Consider the following 18,798-nt stretch of genomic DNA (forward strand, 5'->3'; position numbering starts at 1 on the left):
GAATGAGCATTGGTCTTGCTCAGTACCAGGTGGTCAAATCACTTAAATGAAGGAAATGAAGTCAAGGACATTGATCTTTTTGTTCTGACTCCCACAGGTAGAAGCTAGAGGACAGAACCAAGTGACAGAGCTACTCAAACCCATTTCTGGATTCAAATCCAGTACTCTTTTACTATGCCCCACTGAGAGTGAGTTTGGGTTATATTCCTTATTTTATTATTAATTTGCTCTATAGTCCTTGTCACATTATGTAACTTTTCTGAGTATTTTTATTGTCTTTTCTTAAGTTAGGGACTGGACTAGATGAATCGTTTAAGATCTCTTCTTGTTCCAACAATCAGTAAATTTAATACTACTACTAATACTGTTCTGAAACCAAGGTGGGAGGGGAGAAGTAACAATTATCAATTTCTGTTAGACTTCTACAGTTGGGAGTGGGGTACTCACATGACCAATTTTAGTGACTTATTCTCCTGTTAGGAAACCCACGGGCAAGCAGTGGGTTTGACAGAGAATAGTTCCTATATGCGTTTAGTATGAGCTTCTATTTATACCTGAGATTTGAGTGTATGTGATTGGTACTTTTTTGGGGACTTGAATTCCAGTCAGGCTAAGTAACCATAATTGGGGCTAGGAAATCAGTGAGTTCGGGTTTCCTTCTGAGACTACAACTCCCGATAGGCAACGGGTCTTCGAACCTTCAACGTGCGACCAAGCCCCGCCTCCCAGGCTTCATGGAAGGGGTTCGCCAATGGCAGGGCTTCCATCCTGGAGCTGGCGGGTTAGGCTGTGAGTTCCAGACAGGGAGAAGACAATTCTGGGGGAAGTCGGGGTGTCTTCAGGCTGGGCTGTGGACTTAGCCGCCCCGGCTCACGGAAGGAGCCGTGGCCCGCAAAGAATAGGAAAAAGCGCCCGGGGCGACTGGAAAATGCCTGTCCATTCCCGTGGGGATAAGAAAGAGACGAACCATCAGGATGAAATGGAGGTGGACTACGCTGAGAATGAGGGAAGCACCTCGGAGGACGAGGACACTGAGAGCTCGTCAGTCTCAGAGGATGGGGACAGCTCAGGTAGGTGAGCAAGGTTGCCCGCCTCCAGGCCGGGCCCTTCTGCTCAAGCCGTGCTTTGGGGTTCAGCTCGCCCGGAAAGTGGGGGAAGAGAGAAGGGGAAGGGGCGGAGACTCCTTCTCGGGCCTGTGCACTGGACCCCGCGCCGAGATGTCCCAGTGTCTTATTGCTCTATGTGGGGTTGGAAAGGGAACCCAGTTCACGAGTCTCCGCTATTCCCGGGTCTGGAGATGGTTTGGGGAAGCGGGAAAGAGGAGATCGGCCCTTCCCTACTGTGAGGACGCCCTTCCACTTTCCGCTGCCTCAGGCCTCTTGGCATGTCTTTGCCCTGGGCAGCCGGTGGTGATCTCTCTTACTCACCAGGCCTCGTTGTGTCTGTCCGACTGCCCCTCCCTGTAGTCAAGCTGCCCTGGCGGTCGATCCCTCCTTGGGTGGGTGCCCCTCTCGGATGGAGAGCACACTTTCCTCTGTCCTTCTGCCCTTTATTTCTCACATCTACCTCCAAAACAACTAGCCTACCAACTAAGGTTTATTGAGTATCCCAAAACATTTCCTTTGTAGAGGAGAGTATAGAAATAATACCTAGATGTTTTGGGTACCGACCCTTTTACTTTTGATCAGAGGAAAGACCTTGGATACTTTCCTCCCTATAGTTGCATAAAGGGTAATTGCTCTGAAAGATAAGATGTGATTTGCATTTGTAAATTTTCGGTTTTGGGAATTCTAAAATTGTCCTTGTCATCTTTGTTAATTCTTTTTTCCACCTTTATTTATTTTGTTATAGCAACATGTCAGTTTCAAAACTTGATTCAGAAGGAGCTGAAAATTAGGGCTCCAGATGGGTATCTCTCTACAGTGATAGTGGACCAAACTCACATATGTATTTTTTTCTTGAATGGGACCAGTGAATGAGAGAGACATAGGCTTTACAGCAAATGAAATAATATTTGTAAAAAAGCATTTAGCACATAATAGGTGCCATATAAATGTTTATTCCCTTCCCCTTTCCCATATATATACATATATATTGTTTTTATAGCTTTTCTTTTGGTTTTCTTTTCAGAAAAGCCACATTATTTTTTTTTAAATAAATGAACGAATATTTATTGAATGGCAACTATATTTAAGACATTGATGTAGGAAGTATCAGAGATAGGGAAAAGTACAATATTGTCTAAATAAGTTAAACACTAATAATCAATAGTCATTTATTAAGACACCTACTTTGTGCCAGGTATGGTGCTAAGGATACAATGAAAAAAATGAGATGGCCCTAGCTGTCAAGTAGCTTATATTCTAAAGGGGAACACATATACAGTTATATTCAAAATAGATATAAGATTAAATTTGGAGGAAGGCATTGAGGTTGGAGGGAGAGATTAGGAAAGCTTTAATATAGAAAAAGATAATGCTAGGAAATAATTACTTTTCGATTGTGCTTTAAGGTTACAAAGGTTGACTTTGCATATGTTATTTCATTTGGTTCCCACAAGAGCCCAGTGAACAGGTGCTTTTATTACAGATGAGAAAACTGAGGCTGAGAGGTAACTTGCCCTAGATCACATACATAAGTGTCTGACATTTAACCACAAATTCCAAATCCAGTACTATCTATTGTGTGGCCTACCATAGATTTAGAGCTAGAAGGAAACTTTGAGAAGTTCTAAATTGACCTTAATCTCTCACTTTTCAAATTAAGAAACAAAGGTTCAGAAAGACTGTGTGTTGCTCAGTATCCAGGCACCTGGGATTAACAAGGCAGAGATTTGAACCCATACCTTCTGACTTCAAATTTTTTTACATTATACCATACCCGTTCTGCTAGGTGGGCCTATAAGGCAAATAGGGATTTTTGAGAAGTAGCAGTGAAGTAGAACAGGGCAAATAACCAGGGTGAAGGTAGAGAAATAGGAGATGGAGTGTCATATTTGAGGAACAGTAAGAAAAAACCATTTTGGCTAGACCATAGTGTACTTGAAAAGGTATATTATATAATGAAGTAGTAAAGGTAGTTTGGGGTCAGGTTGTGAAGGAACTTTAAAGGCCAAGCAGTAGTGTGTTTACACACACACAAAGGTTTTTTATATGTGCTTATATATATTTACTTGTATATGTATATACATATATTTAATAGTATAGGTAAGGGTCTTAAAGAAATATGTACACATATATTTAAACTCTTACTTTCTATCTTAGAATATCTGTTTTGAAGTAGAAGAGAATTGAGGTGAAGTGACTTGCCCAGGTCACACAGTAAGGAAATGTCTGAGGCCAGATTTCATCTTAGATCTTGACTTTAGGCTTGGCTCTCTATCCATGGTGCTATTTTAGCAGCCCCAGTTTTATTTTTATAGCAGTTTATATTTCATTCTAGGAGTATTTAATAGGGACCCACTGGATGAATAGGAGAGGGCCATGGTTGAACTTGTTTAGGAAAATCACTTTGGCAGCAGAATGGAGGGTGGGAACTAGAGTGAGAAAAGAGGATTGAGGCAGTGGGACTAATTAGAAAATCATTGAAATAATATAGGTGAGAGATGATGAGGACCTCAACTAAGGCACTGGCTATATAATTGGAGAGAAGGGACCAAAGGTAAGAGATGTGGTAGAGGTAGAAAAAGCATACCTTGGCAGCTAACTGGACATGTGCTGTGAGGGAAAGTGAAGAATTAAGAACCTTTGATGTTATCCATCTGAGTGACAACATAAATAGGGAAGTTCGGAGGAAAGGTTTTCGGTAAAAGATAATGAATTCTGTTTTGAATATGTTGAGTTTGAGGTGTAATACATTTTAAAATGTCCAATAGACGATGTAGAACTGGCTCAAAAAAGCTGCAACTGGATATTTAGGTCTTGGAATCATCTGCTTAGAGATGATAAAGTCATGAAAGCAGCTGGGATCCTTAAATAACTATGTAGAGAGAGAAGAAAAGAGAGTTCAGGATGGAGAACAACTCACAGAGGTCACGATAGAATAGAATGAAGAGGCACAGGAGATAAGAGAAGAACCAAGCGTTACAAAATCCTAGAAAGGATAGGATATCTAGGAGGAGACAGTGGTCAGCAATGTTAGATGCTGTAAAGAGTTTCAAGAAGAATGAGTGAAAAAAGACCATTAGATTTGGCTATTTAGAGATCATTAGAAACTTTGTATAGCACAATTTCAGTTGAGTTATGAAGTTGGAAACCAAATTGAAAAGAATTGAGGGGGAGAAGAGATTTTTTCAGGGAAAGGAAGGTAGGTATTGAGGGGGCTAAAGAAGGTTTTTTTAAAGATTGAGGGAATCTTGGACCTATTTAGGAGGAGCTAGTATGTAGGAAAAGGCTGAAAATTAGAGAAGAGAAATGATTGAGTTTGATTTGCTAGTGAAGAAAGGAGGAGAAGGAATCAGAATCAAAGAATTTGAAAGTTGAATAGGACCTCAGCAATGTTATTATCCCCACTAATAACATAACCAACAAAAGCTGATCAAGCTTGAAAAGACTTGAAGTCCTCCAAGGAGGAGGAATCCATCACCTCTTGAAGCAACCTAGTTCACTTTTGGATAGCTCCAGCTGTTAAAATGTTTTTCCTAACATCAAGCTTAAACTGACCTATTGGCAATTTCTACCCATTCCTCCTGGTTTTGCCTTAGAATATGTACAGTCTTCTTCCATATGAGATCCCTAGAGATAACTAAATTTAGCTATCATGTACCCTCATTCCCAGTTTTCTTTTTTCCCCTTTAGACTTAAACACAACCATCTTCAGTAGATTTCTATGTCAGGAACTGAAGGCCTTTCATTATCTTGTTTGCTTTTCTCTGGATAGTCATAAGCTCATTCGTATCCTTTTAAAACTGCCATCCAGAATTCAATTCAGATTAAATCTGTGCCCCTTGTTTATGAAACTCAGGATTGCATTAATTTTTTTGCCAACCACATTACATTTCTGATTCATATTGAGTTTATAGAACTCTAAAACCCCTAGGTCATTTTTGTCTTTGTTTTAAAGTCCTTTTATTATCATTTTAGTATTTTTTTCTGCATTTGTTAGTTGTTTTGTTCTAATATACTGTTGCTTTTGTGAAGGTGCCATACGGAATTGAGAAATAAGCATAATTCTCTTTTTTAAATTCTTCTTGGCTTCTATAATATTTAACTTTTCTAAAATGTCGATTAAGGTCCTTTTTTGTTTATCTTTTCTAAAGATTTTTCTATATCTGAGAAGAGCAAATCAAGGCACCCCCACTATTAAAGTTTTATTATATGTTTGTACCTGGAACTAATTTTAACTTTTAAGAATTTAGATGTAATTCCATTTGATGCATATGGTTAGTATTGGTATTATTTAATTGTCTCTGGTACTTTTTAGTAAAATAGAATTTTTCTTTGCTTTTCCTTTTTTCCCCCCTCATGATTATTACTATTGCTGACTTTTTGCTTCAGTCGAATCATAAAAGATAATGCTTTAGTTTATTATTTTAACTGCGTATTTCTTTCAAAAGTATTTCTTATAAATGACATGTTAGTAGATTTTGGTTTCATATCCTTTTCTCTATCTTTTGTTTTAATAATAAGCTCACTCCTTTCACATTTGTAGTTATGATTGCTAACTGGTAATTTGAGTATTCCTCCACTTATTGTGCTTTCCATCTTTTTCTTTTGCCTCTTCTTTAAGAGTTTGTTTTGCTTCTAATTAATACTTCCTTTAATCTACTGTCCCCCTTATTTTCCTTTTCCTTAAACCCTTTCCCTCTTGTTTCTTCATTGGGTAAGATGTATTTCTGAACCCAACCGTATATGTATGTGTATCCTTCTCTTCTTTGGACAGTTCAGGTGAGAGTGAGGTTCAAGTACTGCTTGCTGTTGTCACTGCCCCATACTTCTTGTATGAACTCCTCCCTGTACACCCCCTTTTTGTAAGATAATTTTTCCCATTTTCCTTCTTTCACCCTTCTCCCTATGTATTCCACTTCCTCATCGTTTCCATTCTTCCTTTGGGATCATCAAAGCATAACAGAATTACTCTCAGACTCTCCATTTAATTAGATTTTCTAGGTAGGGTTCTATGACCTCTTAGAGTTCTGTGAGACTATAAACAATTAAACTTTGTTTAGTTTCTTATGATTGCTTTCATACTTACCTTTTAATGCTTTTCTTGATTTTGTGTTCATATGCCAACTTTTTAACTTAGCTTTCATCTTTTTATCAGGAAGGCTTGGAAGTCTTCTCTTTTGTTATCCATTTTTCCTCCTTTAGAATTATACTCCTTTCCAAACAATTAAAACTAGATCTAAACAATTGGAAAAACATTGATTGCTCATGGGTAGGAAGAGCTAACATAATAAAAAATGACCATTCTACCCAAATTAATTTACCTATTTAGCGCCATACCTATCAAACTACCAAAAAACTTTTTTACTGAATTAGAAAAAACTATAACAAAGTTCATTTGGAATAACAAAAGATCAAGAATATCAAGGGAAATAATGAAAAAAATGTGAAGGAAGGTGGCCTAGCAGTACCAGATATTAAACTATACTATAAAGCAGAGGCCATCAAAACGGTATGCTACTGGCTAAGAGACAGAAGGGAGGATCAGTGGAATAGACTTGGGGTAAGTGACGTCAGCAAGAATGATAAACCCAAAGAGCCCAACTTTTGGGACAAAAATCCACTATTTGACAAAAACTGCTGGAAAAATTGGAAAACAATTTGGGAGAGATTAGGTTTAGATCAACATCTCACACCCTACACCAAGATCAATTCAGAATAGGTGAATGACTTGAATATAAAGAGGGAAACTATAAATAAGTTAAGTGAATGCAGAATAGTTTACTTGCCAGATCTCTGGGAAAGGAAAGATTTTAAAACCAAGCAAGAGTTAGAGAAAATTAAAAATGTAAAATAAATGATTTTGATTATATTAAATTAAAAAGCTTTTGTACAAACAAAAACAATGGAGCCAAAATCAGAAGGGAAACAACAAATTGGGAAAAAATCTTTATTACAAAAAACTCTGACAGGAGTCTAATTACTCAAATATACAAGGAGTTAAATCAATTGTATAAAAAAAATCAAGCCATTCCCCAATTGATAAATAGGCAAGGGACATGAATAGGCAATTTTCAGATAAAGAAATCAAAACTATCAGTAAGCACATGAGAAAGTGTTCTAAATCTCTAATAATTAGAGAAATGCAAGTCAAAAGAACTCTGAGGTATCACCTCACACTTAGCAGATTGGCTAAAATGATAGAAGGGGAGAATAATGAATGTTGGAGGGGATGTGACAAAATTGGGACATTAATGCATTGCTGATGGAGTTGTGAACTGATCCAGCCATTCTGGATGGCAATTTGGAACTATGCTCAAAGGGCTATAAAAGAATGTCTGCCCTTTGATCCAACCATACCATTGTTGGGTTTGTACCCCAAAGAGATCATAGATAAACAGACTTGTATGGAAATATTTATAGCCGCACTTTTTGTGGTGGCAAAAAACTGGAAAATGAGGGTATGCCCTTCAATTGGGGAATGGCTGAACAATTGTGATATATGCTGGTGATGGAATACTATTGTGCTCAAAGAAATAATAAACTGGAGGAATTCCATGTGATTCCATGTGATCTGGAAGGACCTCCAGGAAGTGATGCAAAGTGAAAGGAACAGAGCCAGAAGAACATTGTACACTGTGGTAAAATCGAATGTAATGGACTTCAGTACTAGCAGCAGTGCAATGACCCAGGACAATTCTGAGGGATTTATGGAAAAGAACACTACCCACATTCAGAGGAAGAACTACAGGAGTGGAAACACAGAAGAAAAACAACTGCTTGAACACATGGGTTGAGGCGGACATGATGGGGGGAGGTGAAGGGGAAAGTAAGAGCATGAATCATGTAACCATGTTAACTTTTCTAAAAAATAAATATTATTAAATGTTAAAAAAAGACATTTTAAAGGGTAAAAAAAATTATACTCGGCTTTGGTGGGCAGATTAATCTTGGTTGTAGACCATATATTTTGCTTTTTGGAATATCATTTTCCATGCTTTTCACTCATAGAAGTGGCAACTGTTAAATATTGTGTAATCCTGATTTGTGGCTCCTTGGTACTTGAATTCTTTTTGTCTGCGTGCAATATCTTTCTTTGACTTGGTAGCTCTGGATTTTGTCTGTATTATTCCTGGGAGTTTAAAATTTTTGGTTTCTAACAGATGGTGATTAGTTAATTCTCTTTTTAAGTTTTTCTTTTACCTTCTGGTTCTGAGATATATGGATAGTTAAAAAAATAAATTAAATTTTTATTATAATTCAAAACACACTTCCATAATTGGTCATTGTTGTAAGATTACACTCACACAAAACCAAAACTCCAAAATAAAACCATAAATACACTGATGTGAGATAGTATACTTTGATCTGCTTCCAACTGACTCCAACAGTTCTTTCCCTGGATATATCGGTAATTTTTAAGATTTCTTAAAGTATGTTGTCTAGGCTCTTTTTATGTTTAGCTCTCAGGTAGTCCAGTAATTCTTAAGTTATCTCTCCTTTATATGTTTTCTAAATCAATTTTTCTTAGGGGATATTTCCCATTTTTGTTTAACTTGGCCAATTCTAATTGTCAAGGAGTTTTTCCTTTGGTAAATTTTTATGCTTCTTTTGCCAAGCTTTTAATTCTCTTTTCATATCTTCCTTATTTAGCTCTAGCTTCTTTTCTAATTTTTTCCTTTACCACTCTGATTTCAGTTTTAAAAATAGTTTTGACTTTTTTTTGAAAATTTACTCAATATTTTAAGTTCTAGGATTTCTTGTTGGACATTTGTCTGAACTTCTTTTTCTTTGCACATATTTCCTTGTACATATTTTCAAGTCATTCTGTTCTTCTGTATTTATGAATTGAGCCCCACTGTCTTCATAAGAGCTCTTTATAGCAGATTCTTTTTCCGTTTGCTTATTAAACTACCTCTTGATTTTGGACTTTATATTAGTGTTGGGCTCTGCTCATTTCTAGAAAAGGATGTCTACAGGACTTTTGTCCTTTTTATATCTTGTTGCTACATTCACCCTTCAAGCTGGATGGGGAAGGGATTGAAAGCTTTTAATGCTTCCAAAGTAGCGTGATCTAGTGTGATGTCTGTAATAAATAAAATAATTGCCTTCTTGGTTTGAACTCTGATTTACTGACCCAGCTGTAGGTATGCTGGTTTGTTCTTGTTTGGGAGTTTCAATAAACTTCTGCTGGACTCAGCCATGGTTAACTTTCTGGGAGACTATAATGGTTCAGAGCAAATGAACTGCAGGCTCCCCTTTGGTCTGGAACTTCTAGTCTGGTTATTCAGCTGCAGGCTTCCACGTTTGACAATAATTTAGAACTGAGTAACCTCTCTGCTCCTGCAGTTTCTTTCAAGAACTTGATTCTTGCTCATAACATTCTTTTTTTTTTTCCTACCCTCCCTCCTCATAGATCAGAGAAATAGAACAAAGAACTGTCATAGATACATCTATCATTTTGAAAAATCTATTGGAGGTGAAAAATTGTCTCTGGACCATTTCTCAGTAAAATAGTTTATTTTACATTTCATGTCCAGAAAGAACAAAGCTTTGAGTCATCTGAACTTTCTTATACGTATTATCTCCCCTGACTAGAATGTAAGATCAGAAACTGTACTGATTTTCCTATTTGTATCCCCAATGCTTGGCACAGAGTAAATACTAATTAAATGTTTTTTTTTTCATTCATTTATTCATCTGTCTATATGAAAGTGATAGTGTGCTATGCTATATTTTTAAATCTATGAATTATTCTCAATGAATTGATCTCAGTGTCTCCATCTTTGGCTAATCTCAGATTAATATTTCTCAAACTCATTTTGCATATAACCTTCATTATTGTTTAGTCTAAATACTTTGTTTTGGAATACCTTTTGCCAACATTATCTCTTACCCTTTCACCTAAATTTACTTACAGTTTCTTAAACCTCTCGTGTTTTTTAGCTTTTGCTCATTTGTTAATGCTGATTTCCCTGCTTAATTACAGATTCTTGGAGTTGGAAGATATCTCAGAGTCTATCTAATATTATCCATAGCTCATTATAATTTTCCCAATAGGAAGTCATGCTCTATACAACCCCAAGCTGATTCATTCTACTTTTGTATAACTATACTTATTAAGAAGTTCTCCCTCTCTACAATTTCCATATTTTGGCCTTCATTCTGTCCTCTGGAATAATGCAAAATAAATCCCTTATCTTTTATGCATGATAGCTCTTCAGATATTTAAAATTAATAATTATATCTTCCGTGAGGTCCATTCTTTTTAAGACTGAAGCATGTCCCCAACCAACTTTCGTGTAGCACAGTTTTGAATCCTATCAACTACCTGTTTCTTTTGGACAGTCTCCAGCTTATCAGTGGCCTTCCTAAAATATGTACCCGGAATGGAATAAGATAATTAATGCTCCTTTTTTTCTCCAAGTCTTTTAAACCTTACCCTTCTTTTAAGGCCCACTTTAGCCACACTTCTTTTAAAAAAGCCTTGCCTGACCAACCTAGTCTTTAGTGATTCTCTTTTCCTACAAACTCCTGTTACTTTTCTTATCTGTACCAATTGTACTTCTATTATGTGATCTTGTATTTTTTCCTCCTCATTTTGCAACTAGATAGTAAGCAAACCCCTCAAAGTAGGAGCTATGTTTTTATGCTTCAAATACTCAAGGTCTAAATGAATTAATAGGCAATCATTGTTTGATGATGATAATGATCATAGCCCTCAGATAATTTATTAGCTGTGATGCTTTATAAGTATGAAGATCATATAAATAATATACTCAAGAGACCTAATGCCCATTAACATATGTGAGAAACGACTCTTAAGTTTGAATCAAATTTACTTCTTAAAGCATATAATGTGAGTAAAGATGAATTGTTCTGGTGTCATTTGTGCCCTTTCTGTTTAAATGAGATGAAGATTTTATGAAAAAATTTGAAAATTTGATTGTTTTAACAGGAACTAAAATAATTTTATAATCTGTTTTGGAATTCTCCCTAATGTAATTGTAGTATGAAATCTTTTCTGATTCTCCTTAAAGCTTTTCTATGATGATTATTTCCAACTTGCGTTTAGATCTTGTTTGTATGTAATTTTTTTCAGGTCATCTTCCCCTCTTTGATCTTGAGAAACAATCACAGTAACACATTTATGTAGCAATTTTTAAAGTTTTCCAGGTACTTTCCTTACACCAACTCTGAGGTATATAGTAAAAAAAATTTTGTCCCCTTATTACAGATGTGAGAAAATACGGAGGTTGCTTTATTGCTACAAAGTTGTCAGGCATATATTCTGAGAGCTTCTAAAAGTAATAGCTGACAATGAGGAGAGAACATAGAAAGATGATATATAGAGTACAACTTGAAAAATACGATAGAGATTATTTAGGGGAAAACAGCTCTACAAACTCTAATATTCTCTTGATATCACTATTATAGAGAACAACCAATAGCATATTCATATACAATTTTCTGATATTTAAAGTACTTCATATCCTGTTTCTTAATTTTCCAGGCTTGTTACACCTTATCCCTCCCCTTCTTTCCCTTTCCCTTTCAATCCAGTGACACTGCACTTCTTCAAACATTTTCAGAATTCAGATTTTCTCATGCCTCTTGGAATGCTTTCCTTCCTCATTTCCATCTCCTGAATTCCTCTTAAGTTCTTCTGAAATTCCACTGGTTGTTGGAGGTCTTTCCCAATCTCCCCTAATTTTAGTACCTGTTGATTATTTCCAGTTTATCCTATATCTATAGTTTTTTTGTACATAGTTGTTTACATGTCATCTCTTCTATTAGACTGTGAGAGCAAGGATGGTATTTTAGGACTGTCCTTTAGAATTGTCTTTCTTTGCATCTCCTGCACTTAGTACAGTTCCTGGAACAAAATAGATGCTTAAAAATGTTTATTGACTACCACATGATTCTAGAGTAGGTTCATAATAAATTGGTGAGTATTTTTAGGAGTGTTTATGTTGATAACCTTTTCTTTTTGAACCAAGATAAAGTTATGTTCAGGACACCCTCTCTTAGGAAGCTGGGAATTAGGTGATACAATTTTGAAAGATTCATACAAAATAGTTTAAATTTTCAAGGTTTGTTACTTTGTTACCATACAAAAAACATACACACAGCACAGAGTATCTCATGCACTAATGATAATAGATAAATATTAAATTATATTAATTTGAATTTTCATTTAACAAAACAAAATAGACCTTGTATAGAATTCTAATTCTCCCTCCTCACTAATGGTGTTCTCAAAGAATATTTATAAGGTAAATAGTATATTGAAAACACTTAGTACTTTGGTTTTCTTCTTTGTAAAATAAAGATAATTTGTTCAGTTTAATTCAACAATGTCTACCATGAGTTGGGGTGCACTCTGCTAGATTTTGGTCAAATAAATCAAATCTGTAGAATCCATAACACAACTTAATCAGGCCAAGGAAATAGAACATTAACAACAATATATATAACAAAGCTCAAGAATGTTGCTGCAAGTTATGAGTGCTGGGTTCAAATAGCACTTCTGAGACTATCCAGTGGTTTGGCTTCTAAGTGAGGACCCTTCTCACTCCAGATGCATGTATCTATATTTGTGAAGAGCAAGAAATATAAACTTTTTATAATAACTAATAGCTAAAAACCCAACTAATTCATTTGCAACAGAGTAAATTTGTTTTAAATAAGAATGCAATAAGTTTAGTTATGCCAGTTAATAAAACTGGCTAGAATGACTTACAATACTGATAGATATAGTATAGATAGTTTTTAACAGGGATTGGAGTTACTATTTTGCAGTGCTCCCAGTGGGAAATGACACAAAATTGAGTGAAAGTCATTGTGCTCTTTAATGTGCTCTACATTAAAGCTTCTTATTTCTAGACTCTGTCTTACTATAATTCTTACCTCTCCTCCACCCACTTTTGACTTCTGTACTACAACTTAAAGGTATTCAGGGAGATCAGAGTTAGAGTATCAAGAATGAGAAGGTTGGGGAGATTGGCTAGTAGGGAGAGAAATAAGGGAGCCCTGGTAAACCCAAAGATCCCAGCCATTGGGATATTTGGGAAAACTGGACATTAATCTGGCAGGAAGTGTTCTTGCACTTTTTACCAAGAGAATCAAAATGAGTACATAATCTAGACATAAACAGTGATTATCATAAGTGAATTAGAGGAGCATGAAGAAATAAAATAACCTGTCATGTCTATGAAGAGGGGAAGAGTTTATGACCAGACAAGAGAGAGAAGTTAATAAAAGGCAAAATGGCCAATTCTGATTATTTAAAATTAAAATGTTTTTGCAACAATTTAACCAAGCCAATCAATCTAAAGTTAGAAGAAAAGTAGGAAATGGGAGGGGAAATTAAACATTGCAGCTAAGTTTCACTGACAAAAGTCTCATTTCTTTTTTTTTTTTTTAAACCCTTACCTTCCAGGTCTTAGAGTCAATACTGTGTATTGGCTCCAAGGCAGAAGAGTGGTAAGGGTAGGCAATGGGGGTCAAGTGACTTGCCCAGGGTCACACAGCTGAGAAGTGGCTGAGGCCAGATTTGAACCTAGGACCTCCCATCTCTAGGCCTGACTCTCACTCCACTGAGCTACCCAGCTGCCCCCTCATTTCTAAAATATATAGGGAACTGAGTTAAATTTACAAGAAAATTGATAACTAGTTAAAGGATATGAACAGGCAATATTCAGATGAAATTAATAACATCAAAATATGCTCTAATCACCAATAATTAGAAAAGTGCCAACTAAAACAGCTTTAAGATATTACTTAATATCCATCAGATTGGCTAAGAAAACAGTGGAAATGACTGATACTGGAGGGAAAGTGGGAAAACAGGTATACTAATGCACTGTTGATGGAGCTGTGTAAAAGTCTAGCCATACTGGAAAACAATCTGGAACTGATGCCCAAAAGATTATTAAATCATTTGACCCAATAATGCCACTACTAGTTCTGTCCCAGAGACTAAAGAAAGAAGACAAAAATGCATATGTACAAAAATATTTATTACAGCTTGTTTTGTGGTGGCAAAGAATTGGAAACTGAGTGGATGCCCATCAGTTGGTGAATGACTGAACAACTTGTAGTCTATGAATGCAGTGGAATATTACTGTGGGTAAGAAATGAGGAAAAGGATAGTTTCAGAAAAATCTAAGAAAACTCATATGAACTGGTGTAAAGTGATGTGAGCAGAGCCAGGACAACAGTTTATGTAGTTAATAGCAAGATTATAAAGATAACAACTTTGAAAAGCTTAGGAGATCTCTTTTGAATACTCATATTAAAAGGTGCCCAAAGAAACCAATTTCGATCAACCAAATCAAATACATTTCTATATTGTTCAGTCATTTTCCAGTCATGTTTTACTCTTCATGATCCCATTTGGGTTTTTGTTGTTGTTGTTGTTGTTATTGTTGTTTTGTGCAAAGATACTGGAATAGTTTGTGATTTCTTTCTCTAGTTCATTTTATGGATTAGGAAACTGAGGCAAACAGGGTTAAGTGATCTAACCAGGTTCATTCAGCTAGTAAGTAGCTGAGGCTGGATTTGGATTCAGGCCTTCCTGACTCCAGGCCCAACACTTTACAGTACTACTTAGCTGTGTGGTTATTGTGTTTCAATCTTTGATATTTAGATTCTTTAAAAAGTTTTATGTAATAGTATAGTCTTTATTTTTTTGTTATATGATATAGAATTATATCATTTTATTGAATAGGTTATTCACTTTTTAATTATGATAATTTTGAGAAAAAGTTGGATAAGAGGAGAAAACTAGGAAAACATTCCTTGCTCTGAAGGAACAATATTTAAATGTATGAGTATGAGATAATTTGAAGAAGAAGGTATTAGGGGAAGCAGAAAAGGCAAATGAGCTGAAACTGGAAAGCAACTAAAGCTCTTAAAATGTAGAGATGAGTGGGCAGCTGGGTATCTCAGTGGATTGAGAGTCAGGCCTAGAGACGGGAGGTCCTAGGTTCAAATCCGGCCTTAGACACTTCCCAGCTGTGTGACCCTGGGCAAGTCACTTGACTCCCATTGCCCACCCTTACCGCTCTTCCACCTAGGAACCAATACACAGAAGTTAAGGGTTTAAAAAAAAAGTAGAGATGAGGAGATATTGTAGCTGGTGAGGTGGGGCCACAAATGAGAGATGGAGCCAAGTTTTAGGAGCATTATGAAATAGGATGGAGAGATAGGATAAGGCTAAACTGTGAAGAAAGGTCTAAACCAGTGGTTCCCAAACTTTTTTGGCCTACCTCCCCCTTTCCAGAAAAAATATTTCTTAGCTCCCTGGAAATTAATTTTTTCAAAATTTTAATAGCAATTAATAGGAAAGATAAATGGACCTGTGGCCATCACCGCCCTCCTGTATCACTGCAGCACCCACAAGGGGGCAGTAGTGCCCACTTTGGGAATCACTGGTCTAGACTGAACTAGACAAAAGAGTTTGTTATTCTGTCCCAAACACAATAGGGATCCACTAGAGATTATTAAATGTAACTTTTTCAATTATCAAGCATTTATTTTTTCTACCTCTCATTGCCTCCCTCCCTATTGAAAAGTAAATAAAAAACAGAACCCCAAATATACATAGTCAAACAAGATAAATTCCTGTATTCCATGTTCAAGAATTATTGCAATAATCTAGGTAAGAATTGAAACCAAGATGGTAGCCATTTGAATGGATTGAAGAGGAGAGAAGCATAAGATGTTATAAAAATAAAATTGTCAAGATTTGCTAACTACATATGGAAGTAGGGTTGGGGGAGGAATAATCAAGGGATCATAAATTGAAGTAGAAAACATTTTAAGAGTTTAAGATTTTGTGGGAAAGATATGTTTTGGATATGCTTAGTTTAAGATGATGTGAGATGTTCAGGGAGAGATGTCTGGTAGGCAGTTGGTGGTGTCGGATTTCAAGAGAGTGATTAGAGCTAGGTGTATGGATTTGGGAATAATCTACCAAGAGATAGTAATTACACAATCACGGAATAAAAGAATGTAGAGAGACAAGAAGACAACTAGAGGCAAGACCCTTGGGATGACACTGGATAGTGAGTAGGAAGCAGGTGATGTTCCAGAAAAGGTGATTGGGGAGTGAGAAGATATGCAGGTTGTTAAGGGTGGCCTTTATTTATTAGTTCAGTTTTGTGTCGGAACCAAATAAGTCATTAAACAGTTAACAAATGGAAGTTTATTTACTTAGCCCTAACACAGCAAAACTATGTAACATGGATTCGGTAAAATCCTAGCTTCTGTAGATGAGATCCTCCTTGTCTCTATGGAAATGTGTCTGGTTAGTAAGGCAGTGTGATGACATGTGTGCTTTTCAGACATCTCCTAAATTAGAGAAGCTTCAACACCCTTAGAGTAGGACTTTTTATGACCAGGAAGCCATGCCAACACAGCTAGAGGCTACCCAGGAAGTTCCATTAAAGGATATGTAACTTTCAAGGAGGTGAGTCTTTCAAGTTTCCTTTTCTTAACTCATGTTTGGGGGCAGGGAGTTGAAGGGTTGTTGCTTTCACACTCCACCTCCAGGTGTCAGGTTCTAAGGATCTTTTGGGAGACCTCTCTCCATTTAAATGCTTTCAAGGCTTTTATTAGGAAATAATTTATTTTATCCTGGCACAGGCAATACTAAGAAAAAAAGAATCAACATAAAGAAAAAGAAGAAAGGAAAAAAGTGTGGAAGAAAGCAAAAACTGGAAACTCTTAAGATTTTCTGTCCTTATTCAGAAGGGCGCTGAGTTTCAGACTGCAGTGATATGGTCTACCTGGTGGGTGAGGAGAAATTTTTGCAGTTCACAGTGGGTCTGTCTCCCAAGGTGGTGACAATGAGCTAGGGCAACAGTACCAGGAATATTAGGATCATAGCACAGAGTGATTACACTCCAGGATAGATTCTTCTTCTGTTTTTAGATAGTGACTATGAACAGGAGTAGCACTAGAATATTAGAGCCATCGCACACACGCCTAGCACAGCCAACAATTCTTCATCTTGTCTTACCAAAATTATCTGTAGTACAGCAGCTAAGAGGTCATAAACTTTCTTGAATGCTGCCTATCTTTGGATTTGAGTAGATTTTGGGGCTCTCCCAGTACTACCACTACTCTTCCCTGGCTCACTCATCAAAACTTTCCCCTTCCTGAGAGGCACATTAGGGGAATGATATGAAATCTTTGCTTACTTGAAAGTCTCTGCTTAAGAGCTCTTTCCTTCTTTCACAGGGTTTAAATAAGGATTCTCCTTCATCCCCCATCCAGGGACTCAGAATTACCACCAAATGGAGGTTCTCTTTTTTTTCTAATTAAATATACATTTAACATCATTAAATAATAACAGTTTTCATTTTTCTCATACTTTTAAAAAGCAAAATGTCTTCCACACTTTAGTCCCCCAAATCCTTCTGGATAGGGATTATCTGAACCATTCCAGAGGAAAGGCAGCTTGCCCATTGAGGGGGGGCTCCTGAGGTATTTATCTGAGGTATATGGAGCCTTTTAAAGAAGGAGGCAAATAGCCCTTGAAACCAGTTGTAAATATGTCCCAAAACAGTCTGATCTTAACAAACTTCCTGGAGCCTGGATCCTAGAAACTAGTCAAAAGAACTCCTAGGGGCAGCTGGGTAGCTCAGTGGAGTGAGAGTCGGGCCTAGAGACAGGAGGTCCTAGGTTCAAACCTGGCCTCAGCCACTTCCCAGCTGTGTGACCCTGGGCAAGTCACTTGACCTCCATTGCCCACCCTTACCAATCTTCCACCTATGAGACAATACACCGAAGTACAAGGGTTTAAAAAAAAAAAACTCCTTTTTTCAGGGTAGTGTTGATTTGTCACAGACCTGGCTTCTGGGAGCCTGGACACTTGACTTTGGCAGTCAGGTATATAATAATATAGCTGTTGATTATTAGCAGGGTCAACCTCTTGCCCCAAAATGAGAGACTGCCATTTTGCCAGTTGGGGAAGATTAAGGACCACTTGGGATTAAATGGCTATTTAGACTGACACAAGAAGCCTAGTTAGGCAGGAATAACTAGCTGCCTTTTGCTTAGGGTGAATCATATGGTCCTGTGGCCCCATTGTGCTCCTATTGGCAATGGATGAGCCTACTCCTCAACCTCTACTGTTCCTTAATGGCTCTTAACAGGACCCACAAGCAATTGTATGGAATGATAGACATTAACAGAATTTCTCCATTGATCCTAACTAAAAAAAGGAGAACGTTTCATTGCCCAGTCCTTTACTTTTTAGGCCCTAAATCATGTGTCTAGCCTCATATATACTGCTCAGGAATCAGTATAGATGAAGCTCTTCTCTGCTTCTTCCATTAGGTCTTTTTTACATGCCAACCATGCATCTTGGAACTCTGCTCACTAGGAGGACTTGCCAGGACTCCTAGCCTCAGTGGGTCCCCTATTTTAAATTACTGGTTGAAATCATTAGTGGTTGGAGCCATTAGTGAAATGGCGCTCCTCAGCATATAGGTTCTTTTTTGGGGGTTGGGAGAATATTGGCTTTGCAGAGGAGTCAGGGTTCTAGGGAATGAACTGGAGACCTCTCTCTCTGACATAGTCACCCTCTATATATGAGAATAACAATGAAGGGGGATTCAGGTGGAGTTTTTAATGCCTCATTTTCATTTATCAATAGTAACTTGCTGTGTTCTTTCTATCTTTT

General features: G+C 36.9%; 1 protein-coding gene across 2 annotated transcripts in view; it reads left to right on the forward strand.

Annotated features, from left to right (window-relative positions):
* The first annotated feature begins 752 nt into the window (after nt 1-752).
* BRMS1L (BRMS1 like transcriptional repressor) overlaps nt 753-18,798 on the forward strand; it is a 174,656-nt gene continuing 156,610 nt past the window's right edge. For both annotated transcript variants that reach the window (XM_044664770.1, XM_044664771.1), the window contains exon 1: nt 753-1,070. In XM_044664770.1, coding sequence (XP_044520705.1) covers nt 929-1,070 — 142 coding nt within the window. In that variant the 5' untranslated portion in view covers nt 753-928. The remainder of the gene's footprint in view (nt 1,071-18,798) is intronic.

Source organism: Gracilinanus agilis, chromosome 2 (assembly GCF_016433145.1).
Source record: "Gracilinanus agilis isolate LMUSP501 chromosome 2, AgileGrace, whole genome shotgun sequence".
Classification (NCBI taxonomy): Eukaryota; Metazoa; Chordata; class Mammalia; order Didelphimorphia; family Didelphidae; genus Gracilinanus; species Gracilinanus agilis.